Source organism: Vombatus ursinus, unplaced genomic scaffold (genome assembly GCF_900497805.2).
Source record: "Vombatus ursinus unplaced genomic scaffold, bare-nosed wombat genome assembly UNPS02009173.1, whole genome shotgun sequence".
In the NCBI taxonomy this organism is placed as follows: domain Eukaryota; kingdom Metazoa; phylum Chordata; class Mammalia; order Diprotodontia; family Vombatidae; genus Vombatus; species Vombatus ursinus.
This window is the reverse complement of record NW_020948951.1, coordinates 3,643,977-3,659,051: the sequence shown is the minus strand read 5'-3', so window position 1 is coordinate 3,659,051 and position 15,075 is coordinate 3,643,977. Positions and strand designations below refer to the sequence as shown.

The 15,075-nt window shown below is 46.8% G+C and overlaps 2 protein-coding genes across 5 annotated transcripts in view; one reads left to right on the top strand and one right to left on the bottom strand.

The window, feature by feature from the left end:
* Nucleotides 1-8,860: 8,860 nt before the first annotated feature.
* On the top strand, nt 8,861-14,058 carry LOC114035159 (retinol dehydrogenase 8-like). Of its 4 annotated transcripts, none has more exons than XM_027851177.1 (7): nt 8,861-8,909; nt 10,110-10,279; nt 10,557-10,718; nt 11,928-12,107; nt 12,206-12,299; nt 12,996-13,179; nt 13,338-14,058. In XM_027851177.1, exons 2-7 carry the CDS (start codon nt 10,183-10,185, stop codon nt 13,578-13,580), a joined length of 960 nt encoding a protein of 319 aa, XP_027706978.1. In that variant the 5' UTR covers nt 8,861-8,909; nt 10,110-10,182; the 3' UTR covers nt 13,581-14,058. The 4 variants fall into 4 exon arrangements, with proteins under 4 accessions (XP_027706978.1, XP_027706977.1, XP_027706975.1 ...); XM_027851176.1 differs by having other exon boundaries at nt 8,867-8,909; nt 10,062-10,279; XM_027851174.1 differs by having other exon boundaries at nt 8,895-8,979.
* An 81-nt stretch (nt 14,059-14,139) lies between these two features.
* The window catches only part of GPR108 (G protein-coupled receptor 108), a 7,882-nt gene continuing 6,946 nt past the window's right edge, over nt 14,140-15,075 (bottom strand). The window contains exons 16-18 of the mRNA XM_027851285.1: nt 14,862-14,945; nt 14,649-14,776; nt 14,140-14,530 (exon numbers count right to left, since the gene is read on the bottom strand). Of these exons, the coding sequence (XP_027707086.1) occupies nt 14,458-14,530; nt 14,649-14,776; nt 14,862-14,945 (285 nt within the window). The 3' untranslated portion in view covers nt 14,140-14,457. The remainder of the gene's footprint in view (nt 14,531-14,648; nt 14,777-14,861; nt 14,946-15,075) is intronic.

Sequence of the window (15,075 nt, the reverse complement as noted above, 5' to 3'; positions counted from 1 at the left end):
AGAATTGTTCCTAGGTAGCACTGACCTCTCAGCACCTGACCCACTAATGATAGCGGGAGTGGAGCCGTGGAGGGGTGCTACAATAATAACACTTTTCCTGCTCTCTTTCCATGCTGTTGTAAGGATTGAAGGACCAATTGCCTGGAAAAGCCCTTCGAACGCCATAAGGAGTTATCATGGAAAGCCATTCCCTTCCCTCGTTTTCCTTCTCACCAGACCATCCTGTCAGTTCTACCATGGCAATGTCTCACCTTAGTGTCCATGCTGGGGCCAGTGAGTCATTGCTAAATCTTCAGCTTGAGCACTTACACCTCAGAAATCATCACATGCTACAAGAAATATCTTGATTTATGTTCTGTTGATTGTCTAGACTTAAAAGAAAGTGTTAATAAGGAACAGAGGCAAGACAGTGGAGAAAGGGCAGACACTCACCCAAGCTCTCCCCAATTCCCCTCCAAACAACTTTAAACAATGCCTCAAAACAAATTCTGGAGTAGCAGAACCCACAAAAGAACAGAATGAAACAATTTTCCAGCCCAAGACAACTTAGAAGGTAGTCAGACAAAGTCTGTTGCGTCCTCGGTGATAGTGGAGCTCAGTCCAATGCAGCGGGCCTTCTCATCCTCCAGATGGGAAGGGGTCAGAAGGAGATTACAGGGGTTCCTTTGCTAGCACTGGGTGTAGGACTCCTTTGCATACATAAATCTAGGCTGCAGTCCTAGGTCACAATCCCAGGGTGAGGAGGAGCACTAGCACATCAGAACTTGTGGCTACCGAGGAGTATGACCCTGGTCACAGTTCTAGAGCAGAAAAGAGTGCTTGTGGTTACTCACAGACCAAAGCAGTAGTAAACACACCTCCTCTTAGATCATACTACCTTGGAAGAACTGAAAATTTGTAGACTCCCCCATCACCACACATGTACACACACACACACACACACAACTAGCTCTGAAAATAGTTGCACAAAACAACCTGAATCTTAGGACAATTCCCCCTCCACCCTGGGAGAAAAGCCCAACTTTTACATAAAGCTAAAAGTCAAGAAATAGACTGGGAAAATGAGCAAGCAACAATAACAAAAGAACCTGACCATAGAAAGTTACTATGGTGACAGGGAAGATCAAAACATAAACTCAGAAGAAGACGACAAAGTCAAAACTGCTACATCCAAAGCCTCAAAGAAAAATCCCAAGAACTTTCTCATCGTTAGGGCAGTTAGAAAATCCAAGTCAGAAGGAGAAAGAAACTTCCTAACAAGTACAAGGAGAGAGTTAAGGAAAAAATTGATTTTCCACAAGGCCTACAGGAAAAGATTTAAAAAAAAAAAATTAAGAGCTCTGGAGGGAGAAATTAGAAAATAAATAGCTTAGGCAGAAAATAGTAAAATTTACTCAAGTAACAGACTCCCTGAATATTAGAATAGACAAAAATCAATGATATGACAACTTGGCAAGAAATATTAAAACAAAACCAAAAGACTGGGAAAAAAAAAAGAATAGAAAATGTAAAGTCTCTGCTATCAAAAACAACTGACCTGGAAAACAGGCCAAGGAGAGATCATTAAAGAATCATTGTACTCCCTAGAAACTCTGATTAAAAGAATAAAAGCAACCAAACCTGAATACTATATTTGAAGAAATGAAAACTGTACAGGTCTATTAGAACAGAAGGACAACATGAAAATAGAAAATATCTACCTACCACCTCATGAAAGAAACCTCCAAAAGGACACCAGGAATGCCATAGCCAAAATCTGGAGCTTCCATACGAAAGAAAAAAAAATTTTGCAATCATCCAGAAAGAAAGAGTTCAACAGTCTGTGTTACACAGTTAGGATCACATAAGACTTGAAAGCTTTTAGTTCAAATGAGAAGAAATCTTGGAATACAACATACAACCAAATCTCACTTAAGTGGACCTTTCCATAGACTTCTCCCTTCCCTCAGGGAGCTCTGAGTGCCCTCCCCCTTCCACAGCTCTATTGCATTTGCATAATGCAAATTTATGTAAATCAAGAATTGTCTGTATTTCAAATGGCAAATGGTATGGGCTTTAATAAGAATAACTTACTCTGAAAGGGTTAATACAATCAAATAGGGGGGAATGGATTTTTATTGGAATAGAAGACTTTCAAGCATTTCTAATGAAAAGACTGGAGCTGAATAGAAACTTTAAAATATAAACAACACAAAAGTCAAGAGAAACCTAGAAAGGTTAATTGATCTGAGCAAATAGAAGGGACGGTAGGATGATGCAACATTAACATTTTAATAGGGGGAGAAAAAACAAGTGTCCCTTCAGAACCATAATGTATTCAAAGGATATTGAAGAAGTCAAGTAAGAAAAACAAAAAAGCTAGATGAGGATTGGTTCTCTCCTGAGAATCTTAAGAGGAGAAAGAAAGGGAGAGTAGAAGGAATACACTAATGAAGAAAGGAAGTAAAAGGAGGTAGAACTTATTATTTCTTATAATTGGCATCAGGGGAACCTCACTCCTATCGGAACTAAACAAAGAAGAATCAAACACGTACATTTACACACACACACAAAGTTTAGTGTGGAAACCATGCATCAAAACTCAACAAAGGAAAAAAGTGTTCAACAGAAGGATAGAGGAAGAAGGAAGGAAACAAGAATTTGCTAAGAGTCTACTATCTGCCAGTCGGTGTGCTAAGTGTTTTACAAATATTATCTCATTCAATCCTCACACCAGCCCTAAGACAAAAGTACAATTATTATCATTAACAGTTAATGAAACCAGTAGGCAGAAAAGAACCAGCATAAAGACCAAGGACCAGGGGCCTGTTTCTTGGATGCCACAGATTCTTAACAAGGAGAAAGCCCCAAGACCTTGCCTCTTCCTGCATTATTTCTCAGTGGATGCTGTGAACCCAGCAACTGAAGAGAATGAGGCAAGAAGCATGGCAGAGGTTGACTAAGACTTTTCAAATGTCTCCAGAGCCAATCAAGGGCAGCTAAGTGGTGTAATGGATAAACCACCAGGTCTGGAATTGGGAAGATCTGAGTTCAAATATGACCTCAGATGCTTATTAGCTCTGTGAATGGGTGCCAGTCTCTTCACCCTGTCTGCCTCAGTTTCCTCATCTGTAAAAGGAGTTAGAGAAGGAAATGGCAAACCACTCCAGTATCTTGGCCAAGAAAAGCCCAAATGGGGTCACGGAGAGTTGGAAAGACTGAATGACAAACAACAACAGCCAACCAAATTCATCTTGTGGTTAGTGGATTGAAATCAGCTACAGAATGTTCACGTATGCTCCAGTGTCTCCAAGCCAGCTCCAGCCTGCATCATCACGACCCTCTGGAAGCAGGTGTCTCCTCATGGGGAGACACCAGCCAAGGAGCTCTGTGCATGCACCAAGCCCCCATTAAAAAGAAAGAAAAGAAAAGAAAGCCAAGGCTAGTCTGTTTCCATCAGAAGAGAAGAGGTGGGATAGACTGAGGACTCAAGATGGAAGCCTCAGAGATCCAGACTGAGGCCAGCTGCTGGTTCAGGAGGTTCAGCTTGAGCTAGGATTGCCACCTGGTGGCTTGTGCAGAGATCACCGCACTGAGCAGATAGTCCTGCCCAACTATTATTTCTTTCAGTGCCCATATAAGGTAGATTCTCCAGTGGAGAGGACGTCTACTTCTGGCATCTTACATGAATTATCTGTGCTTGTGCCTTATTGCTCTATTAGACTATGAGCTCCTTGAAGGCCAAGGGAGCTAAATTTTGTCTCTCCTGACACTCAGCACTGGACTCTTTGCACAAAGTGGGTGTTTAATTGATGTTTATTAAGTGAATGAATGGATGCATTCTTTGCTCTGCTACTAACATTTTTTTTCCAGTGTAATTTTAGAATGTAGAATGTTGGAACTGAAATGGACCTTAGGAATGATTGTGGTGATCTTACTTTATAAATGAGGTAGCTAAGGCTCAAGGCTGGGAACAGACTCAAAAAAAAAAAAAAAGTCCTGAATCACATTAATGGGAGAGCTGGGACTTGAACACAGATGCTTTGATTTTCACTCTAGCTTCTTCCTGTTAGAGCCTTCCTTAATCACTTTGGGGAGTCAGCCCTGCAAAGCCAAGCTCTGAGAGCAGAGTTGGCTGCATTTGTTTGTAAAATAATGTTTTGTTGGTACTTTTTTATTTAAAAAAAATTTTTTTTGTCATTTCCCTGTGTCTTCTTCTCTCACCCCCTCCCATCATAGATCTCTCTCCTGTAACTGATAAGGGAGGACCTCACAAAAGGGAAAAAGCATTTTTTTAAGCTCCTACTGAAAGAAAACCCCAAATGAGGTCACAAAGAGTGGGTCCCAACTGAAAACAACTGAACACTTTTCCTTTTTCCAGGTCCAGAACTCTATCTATTGTGCCACCTGGCTGTCTCAAATAAATATATTTAATCAAAACAAATCTGTAAACATCTGTCTCATTTGGCAAATTGAGTCTGCCACCTCTCTTCCCAGAGATGGGAGAGATGATTGGTTACTACACTGATTAGAGTTCTGATGCCTTTCATTACATGAGTGAAATCATTGTACAAGTCTGCCTATTTTTCTGCATTCTTCATATTCATCATTTCTTATAGCACAATAATATTCAATCACGTGTATACCATAATTTGTTCAGCCACTCTCATTACAAAAAGTGCTATGACAAATATTTTGGTACCTATGGGATCTTTCCTACTTTGACATCTTCAGGGTATGTGCCTGGTGGTCACATTACTGGATCAAAAGGCAGATACAATTTATTGGTTTTGTGGATATCAGTCCAAAAGTATGTTCCAGGAATAGTTGGATCAATTCACAACTCCACCAACAATGCATTAGTCCATCTGCCATCCTGTAGCCCAACATTTGCGATTTTCATTTTTTTATTGTTTTTCCAGAGAACTGAATTCTCCTAATGCACTATTTCCCACCGTTCTTGCTATCTACCTATAAGGACATGGTATAAAGCTTCTTTTAGATTTTGCCTTTTTCATACCTTAACGGGCATCATTTGCATATGCACAGTCCAGGAATTCAATGAACAGTCATCAGAGACAATGATCTTGCCTCCTGTACAAATTAAAGCCTCTGAATCTCCCCTCCCCCTACCCTGCCCCAAACCCGTTCATTTATATGGACAAGTAGGAGAAATTCATAAGTAAAGCCTGGGAGAATCTAGGATATCAGACATAGTTTGTGGTTATTGGGGAAAACAACCATTGCTTGGGTTATAACCTAGCCTTCAAAGAAAGACTGGATTTGAATTCTACCTCTGTCACTCTTGATTTCTGTGACCTTGGGCAAGTCATTTAATCTTTCTGAGCCTCAGTTTCCTCAGCTGTAAAATGAGGGACTTAGGCTTGATGGCTTCTGCGATACCTTCCAGTTCTAAATCTATGATATGGTGAACCTCTTTGTGTGTCTTTTTTTTTTTATCTGTAAAATGAAGAGGTTCGGGGCAGCTAGGTGGTGCAGTGGATAGAGCACAGGACCTGAAATCAGGAGGACCTGAGTTCAAATCTGATCTCAGACCAAACACTTGACACTTACTAGCTGTGTGACCCTGGGCAAGTCACTTAACCCCAATTGCCTAAAAAAAAAAAATGAAGAGGTTGGTCTAGATGAAGTCTAAGGTCTTAACTGTTTCTAAATCCTAGGACTCTAGGTTTCTTTCCAGCCTCCTCCCTCAAATCCAATGGTCTTTTCTCAATCATCATCCTTCTTGACTTCATGGCAGCCTTTGACACTGTTGATCACCTTCCTCTTGATACTCTCTTCTCTCAGGATACCACTGTCTCCTGGTTCTTCTATCTATGAATCCACTCCTTCTCTGTTTCCTTTGCTCCATTTTCCTCCAAATCATTCCCTCTAACTGGAGGTGTCCCTCAGGGTTCTAATCTAGGTCCTCTTCTCTTCTCCCTGTATACTACATCACTTGGTGATTTCATCAACTCCCATGGATTTAATTACCATCTCTATGTTTATGATTCTCATATCTACCTATCTTGCCCCAACCTCACACTGATCTCCAGTCTCACATCTCTAAATGCCTTTCAGACATCTTGAATTGGATGTCCAGTGGACATCTTAAACTCAATATGTTCAAAATCAAACTTATCTTTGCCCTTAAACCCTTCTCCCCTTCCTGATTTCCCAAGACCATGCTCCCAGTCTCCCAGGCTAGCAACCTAGATGTCATTCTCGACTCCTCACTACCTCTCATCCTGCATATCCAATCTGTTGCCAAGGCCTACTGATTTCACCTTTGCAACATCCTTTGAAGGGACTCCCTTCTCTTTTCTGATACAACTCAATACAACTCTAATGTGGGCCCTGACCACCTCATACCCTGATTTTTGAATAGCCTGCTGGCAAATCTTTCTGACTCAAGCCTCTCCCCACTCCAATACATTCTCCATTCATCTACTGACCTGTTTTTTCTTAAAGCTCAGGTCTAATTATGTCATCCTTTTATTCTACAAACTCCGGCAACTCCTATGACCTCCAAGATCAAATACAAAATGCTCTGTTTGGTGTTTAAAGCCCTTCACAACTTAGCCCTCTCTTACCTTTCCCATCTTCTGATACCTTACTCCCTGTTGTGAATTCTTTGATCCAGTAACAATGTCCTCTTGGCTGTTCCACAAACCAGACACTCCATCTCTCCACTGCAAGCATTTTGTCTGAGTGTCCCCCATGCCTGGAATGTTCTCCCTCTTCATCTCTACCTCCTGGCTTCTCCAGCTTCCTTTGAGTCTCAACTAAAATCCAATCTTCCATGGGAAGCTTTCCCCAACTCCTCTTAATTCCAATGCCTTCTCTCTGTTCATTATTTCCTATTTATCCTGTATATAGCATGTTTATATATATATTTGTTTACTTGTTTCCCTCATTAGACTGTGAGCTTATTGAAGGCAGGGACTGTCTTTTGTTATTATTTATGTTTCCAGAACTTAGTACAGTGCTTGGCACATAGTAGGCACTTAACGAATGTTTATTAACTGACTGACTCTCCATCCCCTCTCCCCTGACTCATTCTGGTCTTTTATGTTTACTCGCAAAGTTCCCCCAACCCTTTTTCTAGACTCCACTCAAATCTTCACCCTCAACTCACAATCATTCCCTCCAAGGAGCTTTTCCTGGCTGACCTCCCCTCCTGCACAGCCTTAGCCTTTTCACCTACCTTGAACTCCAGCAACCCTGAGAACCTAAACCACACAGTTGTTTATTCTCAGTCTTCTGATTTTCTTTCTATGTCTCTCCTAGGGCTCTGGAGCTACCTGGAGCAAAAGTTGAAGATCTCCCCTGATCTCCTCCAGGATACTGTTGAGGAATGTTAAGGGGTCCCCTGAAATTGTCTTTTTGAGTTACCCTATTTTCCAGAAACATCAGACCCAGAATATGCAGGAGGCCCTGAATGTGTCAAGGACAAAGCTCCCCCCAGCCCCTACCTGACATAATTTGTTGTTTGCACCTAAAACTAGACTTCCTGTATGTCCTTGGGAGTCAAGACAGGTGCCAGTCAGTCTGCACTAGACTGGGAAATTGCTTGTAGCTGGTAGTGACCACAGGTTCCCTGCTCCTGGTAGCTGTTCCCAAGGGAAAAGAATGCTACTTTTGCCATCACCTTGCTCCTCCCCTTTCAGGAGGGGTTTAGTCCTTTCCCCACTTTTTACTGCACCTTCCCCCCTCTCCTGCCACGCCCTGTTAGGTAGAGATTCCTGTTTTCTCCTTCCTTTGTCCTACTGTTACAAATATGTAAACTTCTGTATGAATTGTGAACCTTTGGGTTCCACATGCATATTTATTTCTCTTGGAATAAACCTAGTTTTCATGTAAATTTCGTGAGGCTGTGATTCCCTGTTGACAATACCAGGCCCTGAATTTCCTATAAAGTAAGAGAGTTAGACTATATGATGTCAAAGGTTGTAGGTAGCAATATCTGTGATTGGTGGGGAGCACATGCTAGCAGGAAAATTGATCTACCAACAAACATTTGATATCAAACATCAGCAACAAACTTAGCACTGATTTCAGCAGAATCCTAACCCTTTGTCACAACTTCCCTGGAACTGGGCCTCAATGAAGGCAATAATAGGGTTGAGGTGAGTGAGGAACACAGGGGCCAGCTAGATGGAGAGGTGGAAAGAGTGCAGGGATTGGAGTCAGGAGGAGCTGAGTTCAAACCGACCTTAGACAACTTACTTGCTGATGTGACTCGGGGTAAGTCATTTAACCCTGTTTGCCTCAGTTTCCTCATCTGTAAAATGGGCTGGAGAAGGAAATGGCAAACTACTCTAGTATCTTAGCCAAGAAAACCCCAAATGGAGTCCCGAAGACTTTGATATGACTGAGAATGGACTACGCAACAAAGCATGACAAACATTGGCTCCTTAGATTACCTTTTTTTCCTTCTGGCTTAAATTTATTTGCATACTTAACCAGAGGGGGTCTTGAGGAGGCCTAACTTTACTGTTTGACAGTTATTTATAATAGAGGTCTGTGATCTCTTCAAATAGAGGTTAAAAACCAAACAAAAAGAACAAAATCTCTTAATCTTGATGAGGTGATAGCGTACCACCGCCACTCTTGCCCTGATTTTATTAGCTCATTATGGTGGCAATCACCAAAAAGTTGATCCGCCTATCAGGCGGACAGAGGGAAAGTGGCAAAAGAGATGTCTCTGAAGACATTCTTTCCAATTCTGAACTGGCATTCCATTCCTTTAAGCTCAGAATTCCAGCCTTGACGTTCTAGAATTCTATGTCACATCTCAGGTCGGGAGGGCATCCTGGAGGTGGTGCCGGCTCCGGACTACAAGCCCCGGCCTGCCTCGGGCCGGGAGGGGCGGGGCCGGAGCCAAGGGAGCCGAAGCCCGAGCCTGGGCAGCAGCCGAGGTGCAGCAGGTACCCGGGCCAGGGCTGCGGCCATCACCATCGCGGGGCAGTGGGACGGACGGACGGGGGAGGCGCCGGGGTGAGACAGTGCTAAGAGTCGCCGGGCTGGCTGCCTGGCCCTTTAAATATCTCTGGATTTGGCGAGGGGGGGGCGGGAACAGCCCCCAGCCCCTCCCCCCCTGGGTCAGGGACCGCCCGGAATCCCCCAGATCCTGGTGTCTTCGCTCCTTAGCCCCAGGGCTGGGGTCTTGGAAGGGTCTGTCCTTCCGTAATCCATTCCCCCCCACGCACTTCCCAACCCTCCATCCACTTCCCAACCCCCATCCCCAACCGTGTCCTATTAAACCCCTAAATCCAGGACCTAAGCCTGCCAGGAATAGCCCTGCGGGAACTGACCGGGTCCCTGGCCAGTTGAAAGGCTAAGTGGAGGGGCAATGCTAGGAGGGGAAGGGTATAGGAATGGTTCAGAACCATCCCCTCCTGCCAGAATATACGGTGTTGGGGGGAAACGTAACCTCCATCCAAGCCCCAAGCCTAAGGAACTCCCAGTGAGCACCAATCCCGTCTAATCCTGGGGACATCACCCTCCACTGCCATTAATCTTGGATACCAGGCACGGTCCTCTTACCCCCGTCCTCGACACGCACCTGTCTGATATTCTTCCCTTCCCTCCCCCCCACCCCCCAGCATCTTGGAGCCCAGCCGATAGAGGTGGAGTCGGGGAGAGTCTCTGGACCTGAGGTGGAGGTCGGGTGGTGGGAAGTTAGAACCTGGTAAAGGTGATGAGGCCCTCCAGTAAGCAGCAGGGAGGGCAAAGCTGTTGGGGGCGGGGCGGGATAGTGAAAATAGTTCCAGCTCTGCAACTGAGTTTGGGCAGGTGCCTTCACCTCCCTGGATCCCAACTTCCCCGTTTGTCAAATGAAGTGCTTGGCCTTTTGCAAATCCATTAATGTCTCTGTGCCTCAGTTTCCGTAGATGTAAAAGGAGTGGGTTGCGAATTCTTAGTGCAGTTTTATACTGTATCTATGATCATGGATATGTATCTGCATCAATGTGTGTGTGATACTTTGTCAACCTTAGTACCCATACTCATGTTATGATGGTGACCTCTAAGCTTTCCCAGTTCTGACATTCTGTGTTCACATGTCTTGTCCATCTGAGGTCCTCCATGTTCTAAGATCCCCAAGCTCTGATGTTCTGTGTTTCAAGGATCCTTCCAGCTGGGATGCTCTGAGTTCTAGGATTCAGCTGCGTGGCACTGCCCATCTTACCCAAGACAGCAATGTCCTACAAGAGTGTGCTAATCACTGGTTGCTCTTCTGGCATTGGCCTGGCCCTGGCTGTTCGGCTGGCCAAGGATGAGCTGAAGAGGTTCAAAGGTGAGCTGGGAATATCCTGGGCTCTCTTCTCATGACCTCTTCACCTCTCTTGCCCACTTTTTTTGTGAGGGCTAGAGAGTAGGGCTTAGGATTATACACACACACACACACACACACACACACACGCCTTTCTCGGACAATCTGGTCACATCTGCTACCCCAGTCAGAAGCAGAAAGGTGCTCAGGACTTTTGGGGGACCCCATGTAGAGTTTTAGTGGCTTGTGTTATGAGACTTCAGGGCAGCTGCTGGTCTTCTCTTCCCTTCCTACCTCAAAGTGATTGCCACCATGCGGGACATGGCAAAGAAGGGGCCCCTGGAGGAGAAAGCTGGGGAGACACTGGAGAAGACGCTTCAGATCCGGCCCCTGGATGTCACCTGTGAAGACTCAGTTCGTCAGTGTGTGGCTGCCATACCGGACCAAAGGGTAGACATTCTGGGTGAGTCCAGCCCAGCTTTTGCCCCTAGGGTCTCCTAGAATTCGGGTTGAGGAGTTAGTCTTGAGGGCCCAAAGCTAAGGAGGCCCAGCTTTGAAGCCTAAGCTTGTGTATCTGTTGGAGGCAGTGGCGGGGGGGGGGGGGGGGCGACGGCGGTTAGTATGCCCTGCCTCCAACTTTGGGGGGGGTACAGTTAGCTTGCAAGAGAAATATAACTTGCTTATAGATTCTCAAGGTCAAGAAAGGACCTCAGAAACCATCTTCTCTAACCTCTAACCTTTACCCAACCTAAAACCCCTTCAGCCATGTAGCAAACCTAGTCATCCAGCCTTTTCTTGAAGATCTTTAGTGGGGGACAACCCCCTAACTCCCAAGGCAGCCCATTCTGCTTGGGAATGCTGGAATCCTTAGGAAATAGCTCCAGAAAATAAACATAAAACTGCCTTGTAATAACTCCCACCCACAGCACCTAGTTCCATCCTCTGGGGCCAAGCAGAATAAAGCTAGGCCCTCTCCCTGTTTCAGGCCTCCAAATACTTGAAGGCAGCTATCGAGTCCCTCCTAAGTCTTTTCATCTCTAGAATAACATTCCTCATTCCTTTAAGTGTTCCTGAAATGTGAGCTAGAACAGGGGTTTTTAACCTAGGGTCTATGAACTTAAAAAACCAAAATCCAAAACTTGTATTTCAATAAAATGGATTTCCTTCTATTTTCTGCACTTAGAAACATTATTCTAAGAAGGGGTCCTTATACTTCACTGGCTGTCCAAGGGTCTATAACACAAATCAAGTGAGGAACCCTTACCTTAGGGGCTCTTTCCTATCTTGGCCACCCCACTGTGGATGTTTTGATGCTTCTTACTTAAAGGAATCGAATTATAATAACTCTTCAAGTATTTCAAGAGCTGGGGAAGAGGGGTCTTGTTCTGTCTGGCTCCAGACAATGGATGTGTGTTGGGGTGGGGGTAGGAGAGAGGGTGAGTTGTAGAGAGGCAAATTTCAACTGAACATAAGGAAAATACTTCCTAACATGTGGAGCTGACGAGGAGAATATGCTACATTGGGGGGGATGTCTGGATGACCACTGGTTGGAGATGGCATCCATGAGGGGCATTCCTGCTCAGGTACAGCTTTGGACAAGACCTCTGTGGTCCTTTCCAGCCCTGAGCCCTTTCTTGTCTTTTCTTCTCCCTTCCCCTCTACCCTTTGGCAGTGAGCAATGCAGGGGTGGGTCTGATCGGCCCCCTGGAGTGTCACAGCATGGCGACCATACAGCGGGTACTTGACATCAACTTTCTGGGGCTGGTGCGGCTGGTCCAGGAAGTGTTTCCCAGCATGAAGCGGCGCCGCCAGGGGCACATTGTGGTCATGAGCAGCATCCTGGGCCAGCAGGGTGAGTCCTTGGCCCTAGGAAGTCAAGACAGGGAAGGGACAGAGGCCTCAAGGGGGTCAGGCTTGATCCCCTAGCTCACATTTCCTTCTGACCCCCAGGACTCCTTTTCAATGACGTGTACTGTGCTTCCAAGTTTGCCGTGGAGGGGTTTTGTGAAAGCCTTGCCCTGCAGGCGCTCAAGTTTGGGGTAAAGTGAGTGATGGGGTCCAGAATATGTGGGAGGAGGGTGGGGAGCAAAGGTCAACTCAGGGAGGAGCAAGAGACCTGGGCTTACCAATGGCTTGACTTCACCTTCTCAGGTTTGCCAAGGGCTTTCTTTGCACCAACCCAATGAGGCATGGAGTGTGTATTATTAGTGTCTTATTTACAGATGGGGAAACTGAGGCTGAGTGAAATGATAACCATGGTGAAGTTACCACATCACCTTTATAGGTCACACTGATTGTGCCACCTTGGACAAGTCCAGCCCAAACCTGGGGTTCATCCCATTAACACTGCCCACCCTGGATCTGGAGTCAGGACCTGGGTTCAATGCCTGGTTTTCCTATTTAGTTGTGAGACCTCTGAGCTTCATCTGGCTCATTTGAAGAACGAGGAGTAATAAGGAATGCCCTGCATCCCATACAGTGGTGCAAGGAGGACCAAATGACATAATGGATGGGAAAGTGCTTTGTAAACTCTCTGAAGTGGTCTACACTTGGGTCACCAAGCTATGGGGACTAATGTGCCTCTTATCCCATCCTGGGGTCACACACACATCCCTCTCCCCCATTCATGGATCTGTTCTCTAGGGGGTGGAGCTAGGAGTTGGGTGAGGGAATGTGGAGTCCCAGGCCCCCTAGCTCTTAGCCAAGAGGCAGCTGGAGCCTGTGTTCCCTCAACTGCCAGCATCAGCCTCCTGGAACCAGGTCCTGTGGTGACAGAGTTTGAGAAGAAACTGTATGAAGAGGTCGCCTCCATGGATTTCTCCAAGGTGGACGATGAAACTCAGGACATCTTCCAGGGCTTCTACATGGCCTACTCAAAAGATGTCTTCTCTGCCTTGGGCCAGACCCCTGAGGAAGTGGCAGAGGTAACCTTCCCCTGTACCCTCAGAGCCGGGCCAGCCCCTGGTAAAAACCCAGATGCCCCTTTCACTTCTCTCTAGATCCTGGAATTTGTCCCTCCGGGGTGACTAGGTATCACCACTCCCAAAGAATCAGCCCCAAGTGATGCTCTGCTCTCTCCCAGCATGCAGTGCAGGTGATCGAGGCATCCAAACCTCCATTCCGCTGCCAGACCCACAGCGTGTACACACCACTGACCACTCTAAAGCACGCAGACCCATCAGGCCAGCTGCCCCTCAGTGCTTTCCATCAGCTAGTCTTCCAGCATGACCGGCTCTTCCGGGCCAGTCTCAGCCTCCTGAAGATGCTACAATGGAGGAAGCGACGCTACCTGGGCCCTCTGCCCCGGCCCCCAGCCCCCCCTTGACCCCCCCTCCCCAGCCCCACCCACCTTCCAGCAGCCCCAAGGACCGAGGCTGGCATTGATTATGGTGTGTGTAGGGCAGAAAGAGGTCTTAAGGTCTTAAGACCCGCCCACCTTTTTCTCCTCTTCCTAGGCTGCTAGATGCCCTAGGGCCTTAGGAATTTTAAGTGTGCAGGGCAGGTTGGCTGGTCCTACCCCCAATTCCTATTGCAGGTGATGGCACATTTTCTTAGTCTCCTTGTCTGTTCCCCACCCACCCCCAAGTTCCTCCCAAAGGGCCAGGAGCTTGCCTTCATGCCTGGCCCAAATGACCGTAGACACAAATGTTACCAGCATGGAGGCAGGGGCTTGCCCGCAGCCAGCCCAAGCACAAGCCTAAGTGGATGTAGGCCTCCTTGAGAGAGGTCTTCATTGCCTAGAGAGGCCCTGAGGGAGGTGAATACTTTCCCCCTTCTAATAAATATGCATGTCTCTTACTTCAGCTTTGCCTTATAAAGCTCTGGCCTAAGTCCTATGGGGAGGAGTGGGGCAGGGCAAAGGAAGGCAGACTTACACAAACCACTTAGCAAAAAAAGACTGATTATTATACAGCAGGAGTGTGTGTGTGTGTGTGTGTGTGTGTGTGTGTGTGTGTGTGTCTCGGGGATGGGGGGACTCTCCAAGGCTGCCCCCTTCCACTCACCAGGGGCAGTGGTAGTGAGGCATTGCCTTTCAAACCAAGGCGGGGAGTTCCCCCATTTCCCCCAAACCGAGTTCTCCCTTCTCCCTGCTGGAGGCCTTGTCCTGGGAGGGAGAATGGGGAGGAGTGTAGAGGCCACAGAATGTGGGCAGCAGACGGTATGTGCTACCGAAGCCCCCGGACAACAGGGCACACAGGGTCTCAGAGCGCCTCTCTGCTGGTGGCTGTTTTGTTGACCTTGGACAAGCCTTCCCGGAGCCCAGATTCTGTCATCCTATCAGAGGAAAAGCATGTAGAGATGGGAGTTCAGGAGCTGAGAAACAGGCCCCTCAATGCAGCTGACAACTCCTGGTAGTCGCTGGGTCAGTGTCCCCCCACCCCAGGCCACTCACACTTGGTCCATCTGTACATCTTCCTCATCATCCTCCTGGGGCAGCTGTAGGTAGGGATTGTTGGAAGCTGGGCGGAACTTGTAGCCAGTGAGGATGAAGAACACCAGGGTAGACACCTCCACCAGCAGCTGGGATGGAGGGAGGGAGGAGTCAATGACCAGTCTCCCAGGTTCAGGATGCTCCAGGCAGCATCTGGCCACTGGCCCCACTCACCTCATACAGCCACTGCCACTGAAAGGGTACACTGACCCGGAGTAGGACAGCCACGATTCGACTGAAGTAGATGTAGCACACCGTCTGGAGGCAAGTTACCCCAGGGAGAAGGACAGAGAAGGGCTAGAAGAGGGCAGCTCCCGGGAAATGGATGGACAGGTAAAAATGGGCAGCTCCCAGGGCATGGATGGACAGGTAAAAACGGGCAGCTCCC